This window comes from Podarcis erhardii (genome assembly GCF_964252035.2).
Source record: "Podarcis erhardii genome assembly, chromosome: 6".
NCBI lineage: Eukaryota > Metazoa > Chordata > Lepidosauria > Squamata > Lacertidae > Podarcis > Podarcis erhardii.
Window position 1 is genome coordinate 50,427,095 of NC_138510.1, and position 25,947 is coordinate 50,453,041.

General features: G+C 45.5%; 2 protein-coding genes and 1 long non-coding RNA gene across 4 annotated transcripts in view; 1 reads left to right on the forward strand and 2 right to left on the reverse strand.

Moving 5' to 3' along the window:
- MED8 (mediator complex subunit 8) overlaps positions 1–25,947 on the reverse strand; it is a 245,683-nt gene that overhangs the window by 114,781 nt on the left and 104,955 nt on the right. The gene's annotated exons all lie outside the window — the stretch shown is intronic.
- The window catches only part of HYI (hydroxypyruvate isomerase (putative)), a 145,309-nt gene that overhangs the window by 3,769 nt on the left and 115,593 nt on the right, over positions 1–25,947 (reverse strand). Inside the window, exons 1-2 of one of the 2 annotated variants that reach the window (XM_081865599.1) lie at positions 3,796–4,059; positions 1,171–1,279 (exon numbers count right to left, since the gene is read on the reverse strand). In XM_081865599.1, coding sequence (XP_081721725.1) covers positions 1,171–1,279; positions 3,796–3,994 — 308 coding nt within the window. In that variant the 5' untranslated portion in view covers positions 3,995–4,059. Of the gene's footprint in view, positions 1–1,170; positions 1,280–3,795; positions 4,060–25,947 lie in introns of those variants that run through there. The other variant, XM_081865598.1, reaches the window with a different exon arrangement.
- Positions 3,073–23,000, forward strand: LOC309343753. Its single transcript, XR_014157386.1, has 3 exons — positions 3,073–3,513; positions 12,102–12,213; positions 22,965–23,000. It is a non-coding gene; the product is annotated as an uncharacterized lncRNA (long non-coding RNA).

The window sequence follows — 25,947 nt, forward strand, 5'->3', positions numbered from 1 at the left end:
GGCTGTGTCATGTCTAAAGATGCCACTGTGTTCAGAAAATAAAAGCCTTTCAAATGGAAAAGGTGTTCTTATTACACTAGTCTTTTAACTAGTGAATGAATGAGCAAGGTTTTAAAACAAAACCACTCCAGGCAGGAAAGTAGCTAGTTTTACCAAAGGTGCCAATCTCAGCGCCAAGGCTGGGGACACGCCAAATGGGAGAGAATATGTGTATTCACTAATAGAAGGATCTTGATCTCCACTGTTATCACCAGCAACACTTGACCTCTCTCCTCCCTTGCATCCCCTTATTCCACCTTGCTGCTAACTGTGTGCTTTTGCTGTTCTTTAGGTTTTGTTCCTCCTCCCTATCTTTGGAGTCAAATTTCCACTTTCTGTCCATCACACCACCCTTCTTCAATCCTCCTTAAAACCAGCCCCTCCCTTGAAATAATACATGACTGTGCAAAAATTACCTTCCTATAAGACTCTCTTCCCTTTTGCTCATATTTGGCCTTTAATTGCCCTTCTCCTTTTAAAAATATTTATGTACTACAAGACTGTCCTAATAAAGGCTGCATGCTGCATATTTTAACGCAGGAAGACACTACCCTGAGCAAGGGAAGATTTGCAGCAGCAGCACGGGCAGTAGCTATGGTAAATCAGATGTCTTTTTGTGGAACAATCCTGCATTAACTCGTGCCTCTTACAAGATTTATGGTTTCCTTGCATAAGGCAAGAAAAAGACTATGGAACTATGGACACGGAGCTATGGAAAGGGGCTAGATCCTGTGCCTGCTTCCTTAGCACATTTCCCACCTTTAGCAAAGAAGACCCCAGAGTGGAGTGGGGGCAGGGGGAAGATGAGGAAAGACGCTTCATTTCAATGAAGAATAGCAATTGATTCTTTCTAGCATGGCTAGCAGGTATGCTGACAAACAAGTAAAAAAACAGGCAAACACATAACTTGCCCTTTGCTTTCTTTCCAGGTTTGAGGGCCTGCTTTTGCATGGGTCTGTGATGAAAAAGGCACTTAAATTATACCACTTCACTTTCAAAGTGCAATAGTGAGGAGATATGTAATTCAGTTAACACAACAACCACTGCAGCAATTCTGATCATTCCTGTATTATGGCACAAGGATGACACTGGTGTTCAATATACATATATCTTAACTACTTAAAATACTACCTTGGACATTTCAGGACCTTGCAGTACTTCACAGCCAAAGCCAGGGCCTCCCGGAATTCATGCTGGCGGCCAGGCACTGCCCCTAAGCCCCTGTCATCATCTTGGTTTCCTGGGGAAAGAGCAGTAAAAATTACTATATATATATATATATATATATATGCAGGTTTTGGTGTCCTCGGGTGTCTTCCCGTGTAAAAGTTGGGGTGTCTAGGCGACGTTTCGACGAGGTCTCACTCGTCATCTTCAGGCTGGTGCTTTCGGCTTCTTGTTACTGGAACAGAGCAGGATCTCAGTGTTTGAGTTCCTATAAATACTGTAGAGGGGGTGTGGTGTATAGCCTCCAATGTTCTGGGCAGAGAGGAAGTTCCCAGGCTAGTGTGCCTTTTCTTCTTTTGTTCCTTAATTACTTGAGAGATATCTTGAGTGATTTCTTGAGTGATATCCTGAGTACCACTTAGGTGGGTCATTAGGTGTGGATTAGTTGCTAAAGTCTTTGTGTCTTGACCTCTTGAACTTTGTGAAGAGTTTTCATGAGAAGATGGCTGTACTGTACTTAGTTGTGCTCTGGCTTGGCTTCGTGTATAGGGGCGAGCTGTGGTTTTGTGGCTTGTGTCAGCCAGATCTGTGTAGGGATTGCAGGGGGGTGCAGCATCCGGAGGTGCCACCATGGATTGGCTACTGGATGGTGTCTGTAATTCATCTGTGGAGAGGGTCTGGGTTTGGGTCTGGTGTGGTTGATTGGTGTTGGCGTTCTGTGTGCCTCTGGATCTGGTGTCAGTTTTTGTGGGGAGGGCTAATTTCCAGATGTCTGGCAAGCGGGATGTGTCGTCACGCTTGTTCATGTTGTGAGGGTGTTTCTCTATCTCGATGGCTTCCATGATTATTCTCTTGTGGTGATGTTCCGTGTTAAAGAGCAATTTGGAATCTGCAAAATTAATTTCGTGTCCTGTTTCTTTCACACCCGAGGACACCAAAACCTGCATTCCTGTACCCGTGAAAATCTACGAAAGCAAATATATATATATATATATATATATATATATATATATATATATATGCAGGTTTTGGTGTCCTCGGGTGTCTTCCCGTGTAAAAGTTGGGGTGTCTAGGCGACGTTTCGACGAGGTCTCACTCGTCATCTTCAGGCTGGTGCTTTCGGCTTCTTGTTACTGGAACAGAGCAGGATCTCAGTGTTTGAGTTCCTATAAATACTGTAGAGGGGGTGTGGTGTATAGCCTCCAATGTTCTGGGCAGAGAGGAAGTTCCCAGGCTAGTGTGCCTTTTCTTCTTTTGTTCTTCTTTTGTTTGACCCACCTAAGTGGTACTCAGGATATCACTCAAGAAATCACTCAAGATATCTCTCAAGTAATTAAGGAACAAAAGAAGAAAAGGCACACTAGCCTGGGAACTTCCTCTCTGCCCAGAACATTGGAGGCTATACACCACACCCCCTCTACAGTATTTATAGGAACTCAAACACTGAGATCCTGCTCTGTTCCAGTAACAAGAAGCCGAAAGCACCAGCCTGAAGATGACGAGTGAGACCTCGTCGAAACGTCGCCTAGACACCCCAACTTTTACACGGGAAGACACCCGAGGACACCAAAACCTGCATTCCTGTACCCGTGAAAATCTACGAAAGCAAATATATATATATATATATATATAGTGGTACCTTGGGTTACATACACTTCAGGTTACATATGCTTCAGGTTACAGACTCCGCTAACCCAGAAATAGTACCTCGGGTTAAGAACTTTGCTTCAGGAGGAGAACAGAAATCGTGCAGTGGCGGTGCAGCAGCAGCAGGCGGCCCCATTAGCTAAAGTGGTGCTTCAGGTTAAGAACAGTTTCTGGTTAAGAACAGACCTCCAGAACAAATTAAGTTCTTAACCTACACACACACACACACCAGTTGCAGGGGACAATAGTAGGAAATAGATGTCTGCCATAAATGATACCTGCTGTCCTATATGCCAGCTAAGTGCTCCTATGTTTGGGGTCAGGAAGAGGTGAGAGGTACAGAACAAACAGCTTTATTTGCTTGGTCTTTGGCAAGCAGAAGAGCAGTCTATAACCTCTACTAGGAATATCTTCGATTGAAACAACCACTGTTTTGAGTGCAAGGGAAAAGGCCATTCTAGGAGGCAGCAGGGCTTGGGGGGCAAGAAAATGGACCCATATCTTCTCTCCAAGCCTGTGAAAGAGACATCCAGTGTACAGTGAAGTGAGAGGGAGGTGTTGGGCACCATCTTGGGGGCCAATGTTGATACAGAGAAAGAGGAAAAGAGGTGATGGACTTTGCACCTGCAGGAACCGGTAGCAAGTTTCAACTGGTAACAGGTGAGGTCTACAACTTTGTTTTTAAAAAAAGTGGTCAGAGGCTCTGTACCCCTAAAAGCTGTACAGCAGCAGGCAGAAAAGAGATTTAGTGTTTCCAGAAAGATGCAGAGACTATTAAGCTCTACCTGCTGACTTCTGCCTGCCTGCCTTTTCTTTCCGTGAAAAGCCGACCCCGTTGTAGTAGTGCCTATGGAGGTCATGGGAGAAGGCTGGGTCCGGGTGGAGAGACCGTATTATGTCTGCGAGGGAAGGGCTCTAGCCACGGGCAACTCAGTCGGGTACCTGGCGGGGCGTTGAGCAGGACCAGCTCCAGCCTGGCCTTGTCTGCCGCCTCTCGCAGCTCCTCGGCGCTGCAAGCGTAAGGGGCGCCCAACTCCGCCGCTCGGAAGCCGGCCTGCGCAGCCGCCTCTATGCGCTGCGGCAGCGTCGGCTTCTCCTGGAAGAGCCACGCCAGGTTGGCAGCGAAGCGCAGCGGAGCCATGGCGGACGGCGCAGCGCCTGAGACACCCAGCAAAGGCCGCGAGAGGAGGGGCGGAGGCGGAGGCGGCGCCCACGCCCCCGGCCGGCAGGGGAGGTGTCCGGGCGACGAGCCCTTGGCACCCGCTGCGCGCTGCTGCTCCGCCCCCGAGGAAAGAGGCGCAAGGGCCTGCGGGTCGCAGTCTTGCCGCGAGAGGGCGTTCGTGGGCTCTGCGCCGGTTCTCTTGCCCCTCCACCCACCCCGTTTGCATTCTGATGTATCCGGAGAACACGTGTCGCGACTCGCATCGCTCGGATCATAACACCTGTAGGGATAGAAGGCTTATCCTCATTTTGAACTATAAATCTTCTTTTAAAAAAGCTTCTCTCGACCAGACCGGGGGGGGGAAACATATTTTTTTCATATTGTATAAAAACGATCTCCTTTGGCACATCATTTCCTCTGTCCATAGGTGATCATACACCAATGTGCACTACCTTTCCTTCCCACATGGATGATACTACTGTATTTCCCAAGAATGCATGTTCTTAGATTCCACTTGCTCTGTCCTGGCTGGTTCTCCAGGAGCAACATGAGAAGGATGTCACAAAGACCTATCCAGCCCAGTATCTTGCTTTTCCACAATGGTCCACCAAATGCATTATGACAAGTCCATAAGAACAACATGAGCACAACAGTCCCCTCCTGCTGTCGTTCCCTGGCAACTGTTATTTAGAGGCAGGGTGCCTCTGATCCTGATGCATATAACCATTGCAACTCCTAATCATTTATGGCTTTGTTCTCCGTTAATTTGCTCAATCCCCTTTTAAATCCATCTAATACCTGTATAGTTCTTCTCCTTGCTCAGAAGGTAGACCAATACATGCTTTCCGGCCACAGCTTGTGCAGGAAGGAAACACAGGTGGAGCCACGTAGCTCAAGCAATCAAGCCAAGCCAGGCACCACAAGGGAAGGGAAAAGGCAGATCCTTGCCAGAAACTGCTACCCCACAACCCTGCCCCTGACTCCCTTAGGTCTTTTTCCAAATAATTATTCAAAGTCAAGGACATCTCAGAGACACGGATCTAGAGACTGAACTTAAGTGGGGGTTTTTTGCTCAATACCCTGCAAGAAGATTATACACACCCTCCTAACCATGCACTTTGCAATTCTTAGCTGCTCTGCGGCACTGCTGTGCCCAGCCTCTGCTTTGCATTTTGCACACGGCTCCTCTGTGGCCCGATGCATGCTGTTTGTTTGCTTTGAAGTGATGTATAATCTGCGCTGATAATTAAAGAACGTCATTCCAGGGTTAGTATTTATTGATACCAATTTAACTCGCCTCATACATCAAACACCAACCATCCATTGAAATCCCTCGTGAATTTCTGCATCCCAGAGACCTTGTTTTCATTACCCAGAACTGACAGGAATGACTTTTGGGGCACTGGTTCTTCTGCTTTGCCTGAGGCTTTGTATAGGCCACCTTTTTCGTCCTTCAGCACAGACAGAAGCAATTGTTGCTGTTCTGGATTAAATGGGGTCTGCAGTAGGGCAGTGTGATGCTTTTTTATATTATTATTGCTACATATTGTATGTGAGGAAGTCTCTTGGGGAACAGGTTCAGGGCTCTGGAAATTTGGGGTGCATTGTATTAAGGAACAAGTTCAGTTTTTAGACTGAATATTTAGTGTAACTAATGTTTGCTGAATCAAGCTCCTGATAGACATAGACGAGATAGGACTGTTTCAGTCTCATGATGGTCCAAATCACAACCCAGGGGATTTGTGGCGCCAGCATAAAATGGCCGTTTAGGCATGGAATTGCCCAAAGATCACACAAATCCTACACACACCTTCGCACCTCTTTCTCCTCCCCTCTTTCTTGTTCATCTTCTGCTTCTGATTTAACACTTATTCAGGCAACTAGCAGAACAGGAACCCATCAAAAGAACATAAGGAGAGCCTGCTGGTTCTAGTCCAATATCCTGTTTTCACAGTGGCCAACCAGATGCCTGTGGGGAAACCTGCAAGCAGGATCCCAGAGCAAGAGCCCTCTCAGTAGCTCTGTCATGTCACTGCACCGCTGCAAGTACAGCTGCCTGGGGCTGATGGGAACTGTAATCCCAAACATCTGGATGGCACTATGTCATCAAAATCTGGTCTATAAGGCAAGGCTGTCCATCAGTTGGCTCTCTTTACATAAACCAAATCCCCCTCCTTTCTCTATAATCAGAAGAATATTTTAACACATGAAAAAGCCCTGCTAGATCAAAGCAAAGGTCCATCTGGTCCAGCATCCTGTTTCTCACAGTGTCCAGCTAAATGTCTTCAGAAACCTCACAGGTGGAGCATAAAGAGCCCCCCCTTGTTGTCATCCTCCCCCCAGCATCTCGGAAGCAGGCAGATTCTGAATGAAACTCCTAATAAAAAATAGCTTTATTTAATTCCTGCCCCTCCCAATACATATTTGAGATCATACACGTCTTTTGTACCATGCTGTAAACATTTTGGCCTCTTTCATGTCACCTTGCACAGAGTGCCCTCTGGAACGTGTTTCTGAGCATTTGCCCATGCCACCTCACTTTAAGCAACCTCTCTTTATACGCTTGACAACTTTGTCAGATACTATTTCTACGCACCAATTCACTGGCTTTCCTCTTAACTTCTATATATATATGTATTATTAATCTCCACCTGCCTTATGTTTTTTGGGGTTCACTGAGTGAACTTGACGGTGTGAGACATGTAATTATTAAGTGATTTTCCATTTCAGAGACATCATTTCACAGTTTTGCACATTCATTTCATACATCAGATCATATAAAGCATCACATGTTCTCGAAACTCCATATGCACAACAGTTGCTTTCTATAACCTGAGGCAGGGAATAACCCAGGGTGTTGCTTCAACATTATTATGGGACTGTCACCAAAAAGGGATATAAATAAGGAGGATGCAGTTTATCTAGGCTTCAGCACATAAATCACAGAGAAGGCTACAGAAGTAACTGGTTTACTGGTGAAGATTCTCCAGCTGTTCAGAATAAGCTGCAAACAACACATATGCATACACAGTGTTGTGTGTTTGTGTGTTTGTGTGTGTTTGCTTTGCTTTGTTTCATTAATTAACCATACAGGAAGCCTTTATGGCTGAGGTCGGCAACTGGCAGCACCCAAGCTCAGTTCAGCTCCTGGACAATTGCCAGTTGGCCCATAGACCCATTTTCTCCCTGTTGTTATTCCTTCCCTCTCACTTGGCAGACTGCTTGCTTGCCTGCTGCTGCTGCTGCTGCTGCTGCTACAGAAGCCAGGTTGGACTTAAAAGCCCGCTCCCAGCATGTGGCAAACAAAAGGAAGGAGAAAAGCAGGAGAACACAGCAACCATCCATGAATTTGTCCATTAATTCTGCATTATCCAGAGACAACTGTGTGTGTGTGTGTGTCCCCATGTGGTTAATGGTTAACAGTGACTCAAGCAGTTTCCATACCTTCACCTCCCAAGCCTTTTGGAGTAAGCTTTCTGCTATCATGGAGGATGTAAGCTATCAGTCCATCCAACCACAAGGGAGAAGGAAAGGCAGAATAAAAGATGGGCACAGTTTCTACCCAAGGAAAGCATGCTCTGTCTGCAAGTAAAGGCTTCCTTAGCTAACAGGATTGAGGCTCAGAACTTGCCCCCAGCCATTCCTATCTGCTAATTAAGGCACTGACTTCTGCCATATGGCTAGTCTATGTTTTCTGTGCATTTTTTGTTTCTCCAATGCCCTCGGGGAATAAGGACTTTAAATTACACCCTGGGCTTGCCCTCCTTTTCATTGGACATTGTTTTCTCTTAGCCCGAGCTGAGTAAGCATTGGCAAACAAGCAATCAGCCATTCTGCTGTTTGTGTTACCCTCAGAGAGGTTAAAGCAATTTCCTTCTTGACTTAGGGAGGTTCATTACAACATTGTATGAGGACCCCTGCAGTGATGGGATAACTGCTGTATAATTATGTAACTACCGTAAAAGCTTTGCTGAGATTAGAATATATTGTTTGAACTGATTTAGTGCACCGGCTATGTTGCTTTCAGCACCACAAAAGGTTGTCCTATTGTTCTCTGATATTAGGCGAAAGCTTGCAAGCTTGTCAATTTACTGCCAATGAAATAACTCAGAAGCTGTAACAGGAAAGTGTTCCTTAAAATACACTCCAAGGAGGAATGCAACAGCCAGAGAGAAAACGAGATGAAATGCTGGGCCACTAAATGAGATAATACTGTTTAAAAGAAGCAAAAGGCCAAGTGGAGGCCACGGGGTGAAGGACTGCAATTTAGAGGAAATGCACAGTAAAAATATACAGAAATCCAGAGAGGCTAAAGAACTATGAAAAACAATATCTAAATGCACCTGGAGTTAATAAGGAGCTTTTTCTGCAACAAGAGAAGGAGGCTTGTTTTCTCCAGATGTCATTGTTGACTAACTCCTTGGCTGCTTTCCCTCAAGCTGGTAGGTGGAAAGGCATAGCACAGCCTCCCCAAAGACCTACTGGTGCCAGTGGGAGCTCCCCCTCTCCACACCAAGGCTAACAGCAGTATAGGGAGAGGGTGATCTTCTTGGAAATCACAGCTGAGAAAAGGGTTAAACCTCACCACCACCTGGGGGGTGGCCCCAGCAAAATTACTAAATTACTAAATTTAAAAATCAACCTGGCATGCTTTCCAATGGTGCACTGTCTAGCTGACCGTAAGCTTTTGGTCCTGCTACAAGTGGACACCCCAGGCTATCTACTGCCATTGTCTTGGCCACACCCACTGCTGATGTGCAGTCCCACCTCCCAGGAATGGCCAAGAGGCAGGGCAGCTCTCAAGCCCATCCTCATACGGTTATACCTGTTAGGAACATTTGCAGAATTGTGCCTCATTGTAGAGTGCGGGAATAGATCTGCTCCCCAGGGGAGCTGCAATTCAGGGCACCAGGTTGGCAAAGGCTAGGATAGATGGCCTTTGGTGTCTTTCAAGCCCTGTATTTCTTTCTGTGCGAGGGGCACCTGCCCACAAACCCTCCACAGTGGTTTGATTTTAAATACAGCAGGCTCTGCTTCCTTGCTGTCGCCCATTCAAGCCAATCTTCTGGAAGGAAATGAAAAGGGCCTAAGGCTGTACTCATTAGTGGGGCTAGACCACCTCGGCTGCCCCCTGGCACTAATTATACCACTGTGTACTAGGAGATGCTGCAGCTCAGCCGTACCCATCAGAGATGCGGAGGGTGAGAAGCACCGAAACAGTCCAGCTCTCTCTTCTCCTGCTCATTACAGTAACACTGGCATGACAGCCAAGCGGGGAGGGGGTGGAGACAGCACAGCGCTCAACTGGGTCTCCAGGGCACCTGGCTAATCCATGGCATCTAGTTCTGTCTTTAGTAATAGGCAGCAGCCCATAAATGCCAGCTCTCCAATTAGTCCTGGCCCCTGGCCCCATCACTAAGGAGGATCTCCTTCAAACCAGTATGGGACAAACAAACAAAATCATTTGGCTCAGAGGGAGAAAATCTCACGGAGCAGATGAGAGAGAACCCAGGGCTGCTTTGTTGGGGATGACAAAACGGGATGGGGATCCCCCTTCATATGTTCCTGAGCTCTGCAGAGGTTGAGAGCAAAGCCCCAAGTTCCTGTAGGCCCAGCCCCCAAAGGGTTGCTTTTCATGTTACTTCTGAAGATGCAGCTGTGCTTCCCTGAGCAAATGTTATGCAGTACAGTATCTGAATCTGAGTTAATCTGGCTCTGCCAGTTGTCCTGCATTTTGCAGATATGGCTTCTCAGGTAGCTGTGGGCATGTCTTGGGTTTGTCAGTCGAGTGAAGCAGCACTACTGCAGCAGCACAGTAAGATCACCACTAGCAACTGGGAACACCTGGAAGGCTGGGGGAAATGTCTCACTGGGTAAAGGGACCCCACCCTCTTTGAACTGCACTTAAGCCAGGCTGGCATGGCCCCCTTGGAAGACACTAGCAGCTGGGAAGGTGAGGTAAGATTGCAAGATTAAGCAAACCATCTAAGAACGTCTAAGAAATTGACTTTTTGTGTTTAGAAAAGTGATGGGAAATACATGAACGAGCAAGTAACGGGAAAAGCATATGAATGATCTGCATGTAAATCAGGATGAATGCTTATTGCCATGAAACTGCTCCACAAACAAATCGGAAGAAACATTCAATAACGACCAGATAGAAGCTAACCTCCGCATAGCCTTTTGCACAAGCAAATCAGGATGGATGTTCAGTAAACAGGTCGTCAGAAGGAGACTTCAGAGGGTGGAGCTAAGAAGAAAGGTATTGAAACAGGAAGAAGCAAGAAGGCAAGAGTTAGACTTGGGAGGCACTGGATTTAGAAACAAGGCGAAAATGAAGAAAAACAGGATAACAAACCTAGTGGTTTGGTGGGAAAGTTGGGTAAAGAAGGGAGTGAGTCAGCCAAAGGCCAGGAAGGTCAAAAACATGGAGGAAGGAGCTGGATATTGTTTTTGTGGAGATGTTAAAGAAGGCAGGAGAGGATATATGCATTGGGAGGACATTCTTTCCTCCCATTCATCTCATCCTACCAGGTACTTAGGAAGGTTGAGGATTGTGTGCAGCCTTGGACTTGTCTGAAGAATGTATGCTGTGTTGAGCATTGGTGGGCCCACTGACTGACCTCTGAGCTTCAGTGAGTGCCCCTTTGGCAACTGCTAGAAATAGCCAAACTTCGGGCGACGTCAACTACGTAGGACAAGTGGGCAGACCCAAGTTTTCAGTGCAGTCTATATTTTATTATAAGCAAAGGAGTTTGTCCCATGTGGGGTATTAGAGGAATGAATCACATTGCAAGGAATTGCATTTCCACAAAAAGTGGCCAGGTGTTAGCCAGATGTATCCAAAGAGGTGTATTAATTAGTTTCCTGGGGAACTAGTCCATAACAGCTCATTAATGGAGAAAGTGTTTGCTCTTTTCACTTAGACACTGCATATTTTATCGTAAATGAAGCGTCTCAGATGACACAGAAGTAAAATAACTAAATTTGCACAGATGCACAAACACACACAAACTAATGTCTGTTAATATGTAACTATGCAAGTTTTGGGGCTGCATAGATAGCTGTAGATCATCTTTCATCAAACATTTTCCTATACTGATATTAACCCCAGTGGCTGGGGTAGGGTGAGGTGAGGCAAGGATTGTAATTTTAAAATGTCCTGTTCCTTTGAAATGGCACATTTAAAAAGTCAAACACTAGAAGTGAAACACTCCCCCTCCTTCACATAAATGCCAATGCTCGCATTGGAAAATATAGCATTACATCTAGCCCTAATGCCATTTGTGTTGAACAAGGTTATGTACTGATGCAAATATGCTTTGTCACTTCAGATAAATGGTAGCCTAATCAGAAATAATGTGAAATATGTGACACAATGCATTGAAGAGTAGGCCTGCAAATTGCAGTGATGACCTAAGAAAAGGAGGATCTTGTGTCAAACAGTGTTAAGCCCTAGATCCCTTCATGCTCAGAAATTAGGACTTCCCATTCAGAGCAACAGAAGCAAGTGGCTGTGCCCTGAACTCCAAAAGGAAAAGAAAGATGCATGGCTTGAAGATCTTGCAGATGTGATTCTAGGGAAAGTCTCTGTTGTATGGTCACTGGAGTGTGTGTGTGTGTCCAAGAGATAGCATGGCTGGCTACTTCTGATGTCATGTTGCCTTAATCAACTTCAAGGTAAGCAGTGCTGGGTTGGAAATCACAATCATGCAATCTGATGTCCTCCAGTGTATCAGGATGTGAAAGCCATGTCTGGCTTTGATGGTACAAGGAGCATCTCGTTAAAATTGTGAGACCTTTTCTCTAACCCTCACCAAATTTCTCTGGCTAATAAATGGGCTTTAAAAAGCAATATTGTCAGCAGTAGAAACTAATGTTCAGAATGAGAATCTTTCAGGACCAAGCCAAATAATCACCTCCCTCCATTTTTCACTAAAGGATCCTCACTGGATGAAGAGAACTCTATCACTATAAAATAATTAGGGGGGGGGGTTCAGTGGGGATTTAAAAGAGCTTGGATAGACTGTCCAGCCACACTATCCTTCCTCCTTTTAAAACAAAATGACTTTATTCCTCCTCTCAGAAAAAGAAAATCTGCTCAAGCCTTGCTTTCTGCTTATGAACTTGGACTGAAGCCCATGACCGACCTTCATGATCCCAATGGCCTCTTCTGCTGCATAAGCAGTTTTCTACAGGTGAGTGACTTGGGTCAATGTGTGCAAGGGGATTAAAAAACAAGAGCCAGTGGGCTATCCATTAAAGAGCTGCAACTCAATTAAGGCTATTGATTAATCAATGAGCGCAAGCATGACTCCACTCCTCAGCAATAACAAAAATCTTGGCTAGTGATGGACAGCTGCAAATTATAGAAAGAGGAGCTGGTTTTCAGGGCAGACCATGAATGGTGGTAAAGGGGGTCTGCTGAAGATCACCAAGGGTCTAGTTAGCCAGACATGAGCTTGTCAGGCCTACTACTACTGACGCCAATGATTCTCACTTCCCTTTTATTCCAAAACAATTACAACTTTTCAGATTGTTGCCTGGGATGAGGAGCTAGAAATGCAACCTTTTCCTCAACTCTGTGAAGAGTAAAGTTGCCAGATGCAGAATCTGAACTGGTTCAGGTATCTGCATAGGCAAAGCGTACATTTAAAAAATAATAATAATGTGGTTTTTAAGAATTACTCAGGTCCAGTGTTTTGCATTACAGCCTTGTAGTAACAAGGGAAGCCAGAGCTATTGGAATTTCCCATTTACTGCTTTAAAATACTGGAACCCTCCAGCAAGCTTGGTCGCTAAGGAGATCTACAGGTTTCAGGCTGCAGGTTCAGTGATATATGGTCATCCATGCAAATCCACACCTTCAATGGCCTATTTATTCTATGGTGATGGGTTTTCCTCAGGCTCTGGATTGTGTTGAGTTTGGGCAGGATGATAGATACACATCGGGCAGAACAGAATCCATTGCAATCCCCTCCCTCCCGGATTCAGTGTTGGGCTGTACTTTTCCTTCCGTAGTTTGATAGGAGAAAACAAGCAAATTCTCAAGCAGAGCTAACTATGTTGTCATCAGGTCAATGAGCAATCTGGTGCAATGTTTTGCCAAAAGTATTTTTTAGAATTTGTGCTTAGAAATCCTCACCTGCTTACAACTCAGTAAGCACATTCTCACATTTGGATGTTTTATATTGTCACCATTTTATTGTCATGCAACAGCTCATTCCCAAACCACTAAAGTATTCAGATATGCAAAATTCAGTACTCGAGGACAAAATTGTCATTAGGTCGTGTTCCTGAATATAATGGACTATAACTTGCCAACTGGACCAGTGCAGTAGCCCACAGGTTCTCTCAGTGTTATTTTTATTAGGTTTGTTTATATTTATAGGCCACTTTTCCAGGCAAAGGACCTTGAAGCAGCTTACAACAGCCAAGTAGTTCACAATAAGCACACCACGAAACACTGATTACAATATGATGCAACCAATCATGAAACAAGACTAAAAACTAAAAAGAGCGATCACTAGGTAAATTCAGCAGACCTCAGAAGATCAGAAGGCATGATGGAACAGACAGAGTTTTACTGATTATCTAAAAATGTCAGTCAGCAAAACAGTAAACCAAACTCATAATGAGAGAACAGATACTGTGCTTATTGAATAGGTACAATGTTCAATACATAGAGCTGGAGGATGTTTTGCTGTTCCAGTGCACAACATGCAACTCTGTGTTCTACAAACTCTAGCCACTTCAAAGCAAACACTGAGTGCAGTGGTAGAACGACATTTTGCTTTGCATATTGTAGGTCCCAGGTTCAATCCCTGATATCTCCAGGTAGTGCTGGAAAAGACTCCTACCTGCAACCCCGAGGAGCTGCTGAACTGGGTGGGCCAATATTATGGCTCAGTACAAAGCAGCTTCCTATGTTCCAAGGGATCTCCGGGGAGCCAGTGTGGTGTAGTGGTTAAGAGCGGTAGTCTCATAATCTGGGGAACCGGGTTCGCGTCTCCGCTCCTCCACATGCAGCTGCTGGGTGACCTTGGGCTAGTCACACTTCTCTGAAGTCTCTCAGCCCCACTCACCTCACAGAGTGTTTGTTGTGGGGGAGGAAGGGAAAGGAGAATGTTAGCCACTTTGAGACTCCTTTGGGTAGTGATAAAGCGGGATATCAAATCCAAACTCCTCCTCCTCCTCCTCCTCCTCCTCTTCTTCTCCTCTAAGGATTTACCATCTCAGCCCAATATGCATCTGCCCAAAGAGTGCCCTAAACTTTGTTCTTGTGCTGGTGGTGTGAACTGGAAGTGTGTGAATAAGCTGTAAATGCAATTGAATGAACCCTTGAAATCTCTTAATTGGAGATTCCAGGATCTCCCTTATCCTGTTCCTTCAATGAGGAGTTGATTTCTGCCAATCCTCATCCCTCCATCCCTTCCCTGAAGATCCAGATCTGCTGCATGAGTTCTTATCCCCAGCGCCGGATTATATGGTTAAATCGGCTGCAAAAACAAAAATGCAAGACTTTGTGCTAGCAAATGTCAGGCAGAAATATTAAAGGAAGATGTCAATTTAGCCCATTAGTGTTCCAAGCCATGGACACTGTCCCTGATCTTTAGAGCTTATACCTCAATCCTTGGCAGGCAGCGATGATGAGTCCTGGGCCTGGAGAGTATGTGTACAGAATTATTCTAACCAGGTTTATTTGGAAGCAAGTCTCATTAATTTCAATTTGCATCCAGTTTCAAGTAATTATGTTTAGGATTGCAGCCCAAGTCTGACTGGTGATTTAGAAATGAAGCCTCTCCAGAGCTGCAAGAGCGTGACTGTCAATAGCATGCAAACCTCTGACCAAGAAGTCAAGGGAGCAAGGGATTGCCAAAGGCAATGTCCACTTGAACCCTAAATACCAGAGATAGGTTGAAGCCACTCTGCTTCCCACCCTATTCCTCCACTGTTTCTCCTGCTGACCATCCTCTTCCTCCCGATCACAAGTTCAGATTGTGTGTGAAATGCGAACATTGCGTGAGATTGGCTTAAGTAGCAAATTTGGGGCTTTGTTTCTTTACCATCTGGTACCTGGGCCTGACAGTTCATCTGCCACAGTTCCCCTGCTACCACTGTGGGCACCTGTTACTGTAAATCATTCCTGGACCTCTTAAATGCTGAAATTCTCACCCTTCCAGAGGGAGTCTAGAGGCTGGATGGTTTTAATAGGACTCAGAAAGAACCATGTCACTGAGCCCAAGCAGATGCCCAGCAGTAGACTCCAGCCAACCAATAGCCTGATGTAGTTAGGCACCCTTAAGTCAATTTGAATCAATGGACTTTGTCACATCTACACAGGACAAAGCAGCAAAAGCTGGAGGTGAGAACAGGAAATCCATGATCTTTAGCTGAAGGAGAAAAGTCCATCAGCCCAAGTGTGGCTGTGCGCCAGGAAGGCATCTGGAATTCTTCCTGGAGAGAATGGCTAGACTCCCTTGCTGTAGCCTTTGCTTTTGCCTATCTAGCCATTTAATTTTTTAGTCCAAAGGCTCCCTGGCCTAAGGAATGCTGTGAAGCAGGGAAAGTGCTATGGACAGATCAAAAGGCCACTTCAGTATCACTACAGTGGTGCCCCGCAAGACGAATGCCTCGCAAGACGGAAAACTCGCTAGACGAAAGAGTTTTCCGTTTTGGAGGTGCTTCGCAAAATGAATTTCCTATGGGCTTGCTTCGCAAGACGAAAATGTCTTGCGAATTCCTGCAGGTTTTTCCCCCTTTCCCCCCCTTTTTCTAAGCCGCTAAGCTGCTTATCCGCTTATCCGCTAGGCCGATAAGCCGCTAAAAGCCACTAAAAGCCACTAAACCGCTAATAGCGCTAATCCGTCAATGGGCTTGCTTCGCAAGACGAAAAAACCGCTAGACGAAGAGACTCGTGGAACGGATTCTTTTCGTCTTGCGAGGCACCACTGTGCTTTTATTAGCTCAGTGGCTCTTTCTTATTCCAGCCTGGCTCTGCTCACCTTAACAGGAGTAATAAAAAGATGCCATGCACTCGCAAGGTGCCCAGGGCTTGTAGTCGGTCCTTGGGATTGCGAACCTCGGCTTGGGAGAGGACAGAGGAGATAACTGAACGCCCAGCCTAGCCCCTGCGGCAAAGGCAAAGCCATCGTCTGCTTTGCTTTTGCGTCTAATATCCTGGCAAAAGGGATGAAGGACTCTGCAGGGAGATCAATCTTGTGGCCCTCAGTTTATTAGCTCGCTCTTATCTCTGGCTATATTTCAAAACACAGCTTTGATCATTTTCGTATTTCTTTTTCTCTCTTTCATGCAACGTGATTTAATTTAAATAGACTTTTCTGTGGGCATGAGCTGCACATTCAGTGAAGAGTTGATTCCAACACAGCAGTAAAAGAGGCCAGTGGAGAGTATTTGTAACTGGGTGCAGAGCCCTGCAAGGTTAAGAAAGAAAGAGGGTAGAACAAAGTGGCAGGCCGTCACTGGCTTAACCCACAGCTGGGCATCGGCAGGACGGCTGCTGATTATCCAGCAGTGCTCAAAAAACTCGCAAGAAGCCTGGACAGTCTGCTTCTCTGATGGATGATTTCTAGCAGAGAAACAGCAAGGGAGAGGGGGTATTAACCCTTTGCTTGACCTGCCACTTTTCTGCTGCAGCAGCTCCACCACCCCAAACAGCAGGGATCAAGTGTTTGGGGTGTGCTTAGGCATTCTCAACAAGACCAGGTGTGAGCTTTCTGTTTGAAAATTATCAGACGTCCAGAGTTTGATACTGGAAGGAAGGGGACCTGGCAAAGCAGACAGAGAATCCATTGTGTACTGGATGGTGCTGTGTTCTTCAGGAACAGAGAAAGTATTTCTGTCCAGGTGAGATCCCTCACCTTACCGCCTATCTCCCAATGAGAGTGGCCAAGAGCTGTAGCTGATGGAAACAAGTCAGATGGACTGACAGAAGACCAAAGGCAAAGCACAAACCACCTTAATCCAGTTGTTTGTGGTGGTGATCAAAGCAGACTTGACAGATACCTGAACCCGTCCATCTCTGGAAACTGTAAGGCAGCAACAGGTCTCCTTACTGTGGGCAACAGGGGGAAATTTGCTTGGGGCAGTCTGTCCAGCTCTCCAGCCTACTCAAAGTGGTGGTGGTGAATCACCAGTCTGTGGGCCTGATCCTGCTCATCAAGCCTTTCCCATCACCCCTGGCCTGTAACCAGTGGCCACTGGAAAAACAAAAACGAAGTGCTACTAGGAACTCTCTCTCGTCACAGCAGATAGGAACACCCAGGAAACAAAGGAACATTCAGTGAAGGGGGAAAAGGTGCTAACATTCCAGTGACTTATTTAACTACTAAAAGTAGCAGGTGCTTGTGATGTCAGCACTATGATCCCACACATACTAAAAAAGTTTCACCTAGATAAAGCAGCAAATGTGCTATGCTCTGGACTTCAGTGATGTAGCTCAGAAGGTCGCAGGTTCAGTCCCCAACTAGAGTTGGGGAAGACTCATCTCTGAAACCCTGGGGGAATGCATCCAGTTAGTGTGGACTGTGATAGCCAACGTGGTGCCCTCCAAATGTTGTGGACTACAACACCCATCATCCATGGCAATTGTCCATGCTGGACGGGGTGATGTGAGCTGTAGTCCATAGCATCTGGAAGGCAACAGGTTGGCTACTACTGGTGTACACAATATGGAGTTAGATGGACAAATGGTTTGCCTTGGTATAAGGAAGCTTCCTATGAATACCTTGGGACTTGTAGTAAATATTTAGGGCTTGTTGATTCAGTAATGTAAGGGCCCTGTTCAGCTAATGCACATTCAACAAGATCCCTTGAAATAATCACCAGAGAAGTTGACATGTGTTCCTTTAATAAGGAAGGCATGGTACAAATTGGGATACATTAAAAGAGAAGCAATATTTGTTCCAAATAAAATCAAAACTAAACGGAACTTGACAGTTTCTTAAAAACAGTGCACTGTAAGCAGAATCATTAACTAAGAATTATGTTTAGGATTCAGATTCCATCGTATATCACCACCCCCATCCGATTCACTACAACTGTAGACACTATAGACAATCATTAACAAGACTTCACCACTTCGTAAATCAGCTGTTTGAGCCCATTAAGACCAAACTTCCTTGGAGTGAATAAGGGGGGCTTTGGGTGGGTTGTCTGTGCTACCCTGCCGAGTAATAAGAAGGATTTTACCACAGATACAAACATATGGTTTTCCTCAGAGGCCTGCTGTTGAGCAATCCGGTGGAGGTATCTAGACTAGATCTGACCAAGCTGCTTGAAAAAGTTTGGCAGACCGCCTACCTCCTTGACCTTTGCCCATCTTGGCTTCTTAGAGCTAGTCACAGTGGGTTGACTGGGTGGGGCCAGTGATTAGGACTTCCCTAGTGAAGGGGGAGATACCATCTGCCTTGAAGGAGGCAGTGGTGCACCCCCACCTTGGACCCAGAAGTGTTAAACAACTATCGTTCACTAGCAAACATCCCCTTTTGGGGCAAGGTGGTTATTTGGATGGCATTCTTGGAGGAAGCTAATTATTTGGATGCATTTCAGTCTGGCTTCAGGCATGGTCATGACACTGAAACTGCCTTGGTTGCCCTAGTTGACGCCATTTATTGGGAGAGAGCAGTCGAGGAGTGCAGCCCTGATCATCCTCCTGGATTTTTCCAGCAGCTTTTGATATTGTTGACCACAGAATCCTTCTGGAGCATCTCAAGGAGGTGGGGGAAGTGTGCTCCAGTAGTTCCTCTCCTACTTCAAGGGCCATTTCGAGCAAACAGTCAGAAAGTGGTGTCCCGCAAGGTTCTATCTTGTCCCCCATGCTATTTAACATCTATATGAAGCCTCTGGGAGCTGTCATAGGGAGATCTGGAATGAAGTGCCACCAATAGGTAGATGACACTCAGCTCTGTTTCTCTATTCCGTCTCAATCAGGAGATGCAGTTGAGGTGTTAGAACCAGTGCTCAAGGGCTGTGATGCATTGGATGTGGCCCAATAAACTGAATATGAATCCTGAAATGAATGTCTTTTTTTTTTCCCCTTTCTTATTTTTATTTTTTAATATTTTTTATTAAGGATTTTCTTGTTTTACAGAAGTGTAGTGCCTCGGGTTTTTTCTTCTTCTTCTTCTTCCATGTAACGTTTTTACAAATCCGTTTCATTTGTTGAGGCATTAGGGGGAGAAGAAAACAGAAAGAAAAAAGAAAGGGGGGGTGGGGAGAGGAAGGATGGATGGGGGTGGGGTCGGGTGGCGGTGTTTCTATTATGTTTAATGTATGTAGAGTTTGGTGTCAGGAAATGAATGTCTTATGTGACCAGGAGGTGAGGAAATGGCCTGCCCTGGACAAGATTGCACTGCCCTGGAAGGAGGAGGTCTGCAGCTTGTGGATGCTCCTGGAAGCAACACTGTCACTGGTGACTCAAGTGATCTCAGTGTTTAGGAGTGCCTTTTTCTAGTTACGGTTGCTTCATCACCTGCAGCCCCTGTTGGACAGAGATGACTTAGCCACTGTGCTCCATGTGCTAGTAACTTCCAGATTGAATTATTGTAATGCACTCTACACAGGGCTGCCCCTGAAGATGACTTGGAACATTGGTTGGTCCAAATGCAGCTGCCAGATTATTGGCTGGGGTTTCCTTCTGAGCACATATAACCCCCTGGTTTTAAAACAGCATCACTGCCCGTTCCTTTCCAGGCCCAACCCAAGGTGCTGTATGCGAAAGAATGGAAACATTCCCCCTCATCGCAGCATAATCCACCACTGTTCTGACCCATCAATTCTAGCACAGCAGTTTCCTCTACACCTTTCTCAAAAGGATTCTTCATGCTTCCTGGGTTGCCCTTTAGCACATCAGTTTCTCTATTCATTACCCAAATCCCTGAACATTTTCAAATCCAAATCTGTTGACATAACACAGAGTATACAGCTGTGCACCAGCAAAGGGATTGTCATAACTGAGTATGTATCTGGCAGGAGTTGGCATCACTGGGCATATGCTGCAGCCCACACTACACCAGGAGGTGCATTGCCACCTCCCACAGCCTCCTGGCCCTGCTTCTCTTTCCCTAGCTGCCTATTCTCCTTCAAACATGCAAACAGTAACAAGACTGAGGAACTGGAGCAGCACATTCCCTTGCTGCCTTCTCTCCCTCTGTGTGGTTATGCGGATGGGACCCAGAGGGAGAGAGAAAGCAAATATGTAGTGGTTTAGAGAGCGCCTCCCACTGAAGGTATATTCTCCAAAACCTAGAGCCAGCACTAATATCTGCCTATGGATTATTTTATTTTATTTTGGTCTATATCTAGGACTGGGAACTGTTTTTCCCCCCCTGGCATGCCAGATCTATGTCTGCCCTACCCTTTGAAGGCCAAATTCAATAAGTGGATGGAACTGCCTATATGTCAGTCACCTAGCATCCCAATGACATCAGGTGGTGAGCCTCTTTGAAGATGCACTCCCAGCACACCTTCAAAGTGGCTAGCTCCAGAAGCATGCAGCAGTTTGCACGGAGACTGCTGCCAAAACAGAGGACCCCCCCCCCCAATTTCAGCAGTGGTTCAGTTTTCCTGCTCCAGTAAAGAAACAATCAGGAACTCACTTTAAGCTCCCAGTTGCTCCTTTGATGCTATACCAGTGCCTGCCCCACACCTAGCACCACATATGATGCTAAATGTAGGGCAGGTGGCCATGGTTGTCAGGAGCAGCCTGGCAGGCAGGCCGAATTGGGACCCCTGCTGGGTTCCCCACCCCAGCCTATACTAATTGCCCTATTCAATCAATAACACATACATACATATGGGAACATACATAGTATATTTTGCATATATTTATTGGATAGAATAGTTGCTCTCAGTAAAACATTCCAAACACATACTTTACATTTCAAGCCACATTGCTTGAATCAAGAAGTACACAGAGATTGTTTGAAACAATGCTGCCAGCAATGAAACTCTTCCATAAGGGAGAGTTCCAATTAATATTTGATTTTTTAAATCCACATGTTTAAACTGTGGTTAATGCATTTGATTAATCATGCCAATTAATGGAATAATGCTTTCAGCTCTGCTTTCAAGTTTTCCTTTCCTTTCTTTCCTTTTTTTTTTAATGACACCAGAAAGACAACTTCTCACCAACCACATTTGTAATTGAAAATTACTTACCTGTAGTTTATGATGTGGCTCTCCTGTCATCAATGTTTCACATTTGACTGCTTCAAGGAACTTTAATTTTATTATAGCAGACTGCTTTAAAAGAAAGAAAAAGAAAAATAGTAGTTGAAAATAGTTGAATGTGTAGAACAAGCAGTACTTGAATGCACCTATTTAAATATATGCAAAACTGCCTTTTATTCAGAAAATGTTGTTCACCTTGATGTTCTAGTGAAAGGAGTGTGAGTGGGGTACAGGGAATGCCCCTTAGTTACAATTATTTCACTTGAAGCCTTTGTGGTAACTGGAAGGTGTAACCGATTCTCACCGTCTGCAATGGCACAGGGCAGAATGAGGAACAAGTAGCCGGAGCAGATGATCTTCCACTCCTTCCTGTAAGCACATCTTCCCTGTCCTCTTTTCCACTCTAGTTGGAAGAGCTCAAAATAGCTTTGGCATATGTGTGAAGACTTCACAAGCAGCGCTGCCTGAAAGAGACCTTTTGGCTAGTACAGCCAATGTTTGTGATTCACTTCAATGCAAGAGGGAGCCAGCACCACCATGTGTGTGCATAAACAGGAGAAGCTCAGAGTAGGACAAGTCTGGCAAGTGTACTGAACATCTCCTGGCTTTAAGAATGGGCAAACCAAGCATGTACTCACATTACATTGGGAAGATATGCCACAACACCATGGGGAATGCCCACCATATACAACATGTGTTCAGCATAGGAGGGAGAAGGAGAAATACACAGCTAGAAAATATAACACACACACACACATAAGCCTCCCTGGAAACTTCACCAGTCGGGCACTATCCCAACAACAATATCAACATACCACTCATGCATGAAGGTAGCCAATTAACTCATGATGATAACGACATGCCCCCAGTATGTTTCCTGCATTGCCCCAGACACACAACAAAACACAACAAGAGCCTTATTCAGCCTGACCATGGGAGGGCTGTAGACTTGCCCCTGCAAACCAGGTACACCTGGAACTGCATGCACAATAGGTGTTTGTAATGGACTGACAGAGAAGAGGAAGCAATGCCGCCTGGGTGCTCAGCCAGTGCTCATGCCCAGGATGGAGAGGAGGAGACTACAGTGACAGAGGATACTTCCACCTTAAAAGTTGAAGTGAAACACTGTGCACGCAGCGGATGTTTGTTCTGCTTCTGTAATCCTGCACAGCAAAGGTGTTGAAGAGTGGACAAGCACTGACAAGGATAGTTCCCTATCACCCCAAAAAACCACCCTGTCTGCATAACATGGAGCCAGAGATATAGCCCCAAGCTGTGTACCCTGTCATGTGAATTATGGTCTGCCCATGTGAGGATGCTGTGCTGTGACTGGTTGTTGAGTTACACACCATACCCTAACTTTTTTGTGGTGGCTTGATGGTGGGGGCTGTCATCCATATACGATGGCTGTTTTTCTTTTTTTTCTTTTTTCAAAAAGAATTCCCATTGAAGTCAGAGAGAGAGGAATTTCAGCTCAAGGGTTGGGGTAGAGTTTATTTTTCTTTTCTTTTTAAAATTCTCCTTGCTCAGTGATTTGGTCTATTATGTACTCAAATTGCATGGTTATATTACCAAGTCACCTTTTGCTTTGCGGTGCATTTGTCTGCATATTAAGAAAGAGGTTTCACTTGATATCATGGGTCTTCATTTCTTATCCCTTCACAAAGAAGTTGATTAAATGCACCGCTCTGCTTCAGAGCCCCTATGTTAGAAATATCCTCAATAATGACAGGCACATCCTTTTTCTGTTTCCCAGCTGTCAGTTCATCCTCACTGAGAATGTACAGAGAGCAAATTTCACTGTCAACAGGATCATAGCCTGGGACTGAAGAGGGACATAGGTCCTCTGTGTGGTGCTTCTCCTCTCTCCTGCCCACCTCCCATTCATGACTCTTCTCCCTTTCAGCTGTTCCTTTGCTGGCGTAAGGGCTCCTCCGGCATATCTGAGGTGTTTTGCTAGTATATCTTGTTTTGTTTTTAAACGGGTTAATTCAATAAGGGACACTGTACTCCTTAGAAAACTGAGCCTGATTTTGTTAACCATGCAGGGATGATTTCATGGGAAGCAATTTATAAACAAAATCAACCAGTAAATTATTTGTGTTTTCCAATCCCTCATGAGGGAGGACCCAGTTAAATTGATAATCCTAGTCTGCCTCTCATGGCATGCATCACTCAATCTGGTGTTTAAAGACTTGAACTCCCATCAGCCTCAGCCAACATGGCTAATGGCCAGAGATGGTACAAAACATCAGGAGGGCACAAGGTTGGAAAAGGATGGCTTGCACCCAACTACCTGTAAGAAGCAGATCCATTCTGCTGCTCTTCTGTCAAACTATGAGATTTCTGTGGCGAGGTGGCCTGCAATCCCTGAGCTAAACAGGAGAGGGCAGCCTCCACACACAGTGAGGCAGTTGATAAGCAGAGTGGGTCAGTGGGGAGCAGGTGCTTCTCTCATTCCCCAGGTGACACTACTGGGGACTAGATTATCTTCCTCGAAATGCTTTCACTACTGCTGGGACCTGGAGCCTTTCTGGCCTCCTTGCATGCAGAATGTCCTGGGTTCAATCCCGGGATGTCCAAGTAGGGCTAGGAATGCCCCCTGTCTGAAACTCTGGACAGCCACTGCTGAAGTCATTGTAGACAATACTGCGCGAGATGTTCTGACTCAGCTTCCAGCTCCATCCATTGCTCAGGACTCGTGAAAATCTGCCCGCTCCAGGCCTTGCTAATAAATGGGAGCATCAAAAGACTGACAGCTTCTCCTTGTAGTCAGCTCCAGAAATAAACACCAGTAATTACCAAGTACTAGAAATCACTTGATCAGTCTGTGGACGTTGTCAATGTCAGCACAGAGCAAAAAGCGGAGGTGTTTATTGAAATCACTAAGGGGCGGGAGGCATGTTAGATTGTTAATCACTTTTCAGCCCCTGTTGATTATCCATGTGTTTGGGCCTGGCTTTCAGCAGATGGCATGGGGATTACATTAGTCACCTCTGTGGAGCAGCTATTCCTTCATCCCAATGTGACCATCACAAGTAGCCGTGGGGTGCCTCACTGCACCCCTGTACTGGAATGAGAGAGATCTGGTTGTCACATTACCTAAGCTCAACAGCTTTAAAGATCCAGCAGTCTAATGGGGATAATATCAGCCATTCAGAAGGAATAAACACTAAATATACTCCAAAACCCCTTGGGATTCTGTCCCAATGATACCCAGCCTCTGATGCTGGACCCACAAGCAATTTCCAGATTTGCTCTTCCCCCCACATGCCAGACATTCTGGTTTACTAGTTCTGTACAGATCACAGTTCCTTTGGCACAAATGGCATTTAAATCCAACACTAGTAAAAATGTATGCCTTAGTAGCTAAATTTACTTTGTTGTAAAAACCAAGGTTTAGAGAAGGTCCAAAAATTGAATTAGAAGTACACAAATAAGAACTGGGTGCTCTTATCCAGGATCCCTAGGGTTTTCCTGGCCTCAGCATATGAACCACTCACACTAAAATCTAATGTTTATGAGTTCCTGTCCAGCCAACCCCAGTGAGCTGCAGTACAACTGTTAACTAGGATATCAATATTAGGTATCCCTACTTCTTCCTGTATCTTTGCAGAGGGCTGAGCCATTAAGATCTTGGAATAATCTTTTGGCTTTTTAAGTTCCACTGTCATCCTGTCCATGGCATTGGCAATCAGTTTGAGTATGGCTAGGAATTACGGACATCTTTCTGCAATTTGGATGCAGTGGGTGACAAAGAGAAACATGTGTTGTCTTGACTACTCTGGTCTTTTGTCTGTAGCAAGCTAGAGCAGAAACAACCAACATGGCATCCTCTGGATGTTGTTTGCATTCCACCTCCCATCAGCCCCAGCCAGCATAGGCAATAGTTAGAGATGGTGAGAGTTGTAGTCCATCAACATCTTCCTAACTTGGATCATAGATCTATACCCTGTGCCCCTCCAGATATTGTTTTACTGCAACTCCCATCATTGACCATGCTGGCTGGGACTGATGGCAGCTGAGAGTCCATGGGTTCCTCATCCCTGAGCTAGACCATCACAATTTTGATTTCAGTAGGGTCAGCTCGAGACACCTGGCAAAATAATCAGCAAGAACTGGAAGAACCCTATAAGTCACAGCAGGTCCTAGAAAAAGAGAAGAACAGATGGTTTTAAAAGCTTCTGGGTTAGTTTTGCCCTACAGCCTCAACTTGTTGCTGTTCCTTTCCACAAACGTGGCCTTACTTAGCAGTAGTTGGCAAGGACTGAATCCTAGCCCCATACGTGTCTTGGTTTTCTTGCCAGAAGCCCTGCATTTTGCTAAGGAGAGACAAACTGGGATTCCCTAACTCGGATTTTCTGGCAGAGATCCAGGGCAGCTGCTTTTTATACCTAAGGCCCCCACAACTGCTTTCTTCCATGGTCAGTTAAAGCTACCCGCCCTCTGCTGCTTCAGAAAGCATGCCAGCACTGTCATTGGAATGACAGAAGCAGGGGCACTCCCTTATCTGCAGCATCAAGACTTTGCAGTCACTACCAGAGCAATTAGCATCTAATTTAGAGTCTTTAGCTGCCATAATCTGCCTCTCACGCTGATTTACTCAGAGCAGGGATAAGAAGGAGTTAGTAATGACCCCAGGGGGATAAGAAGGAACCTGTAGCCCAAGGGCTTTCAATTCACATGGGCAACTAAGGGACTGTAGTGCCAGTTTCTCACTGCAGAGACCACAGGGTAAA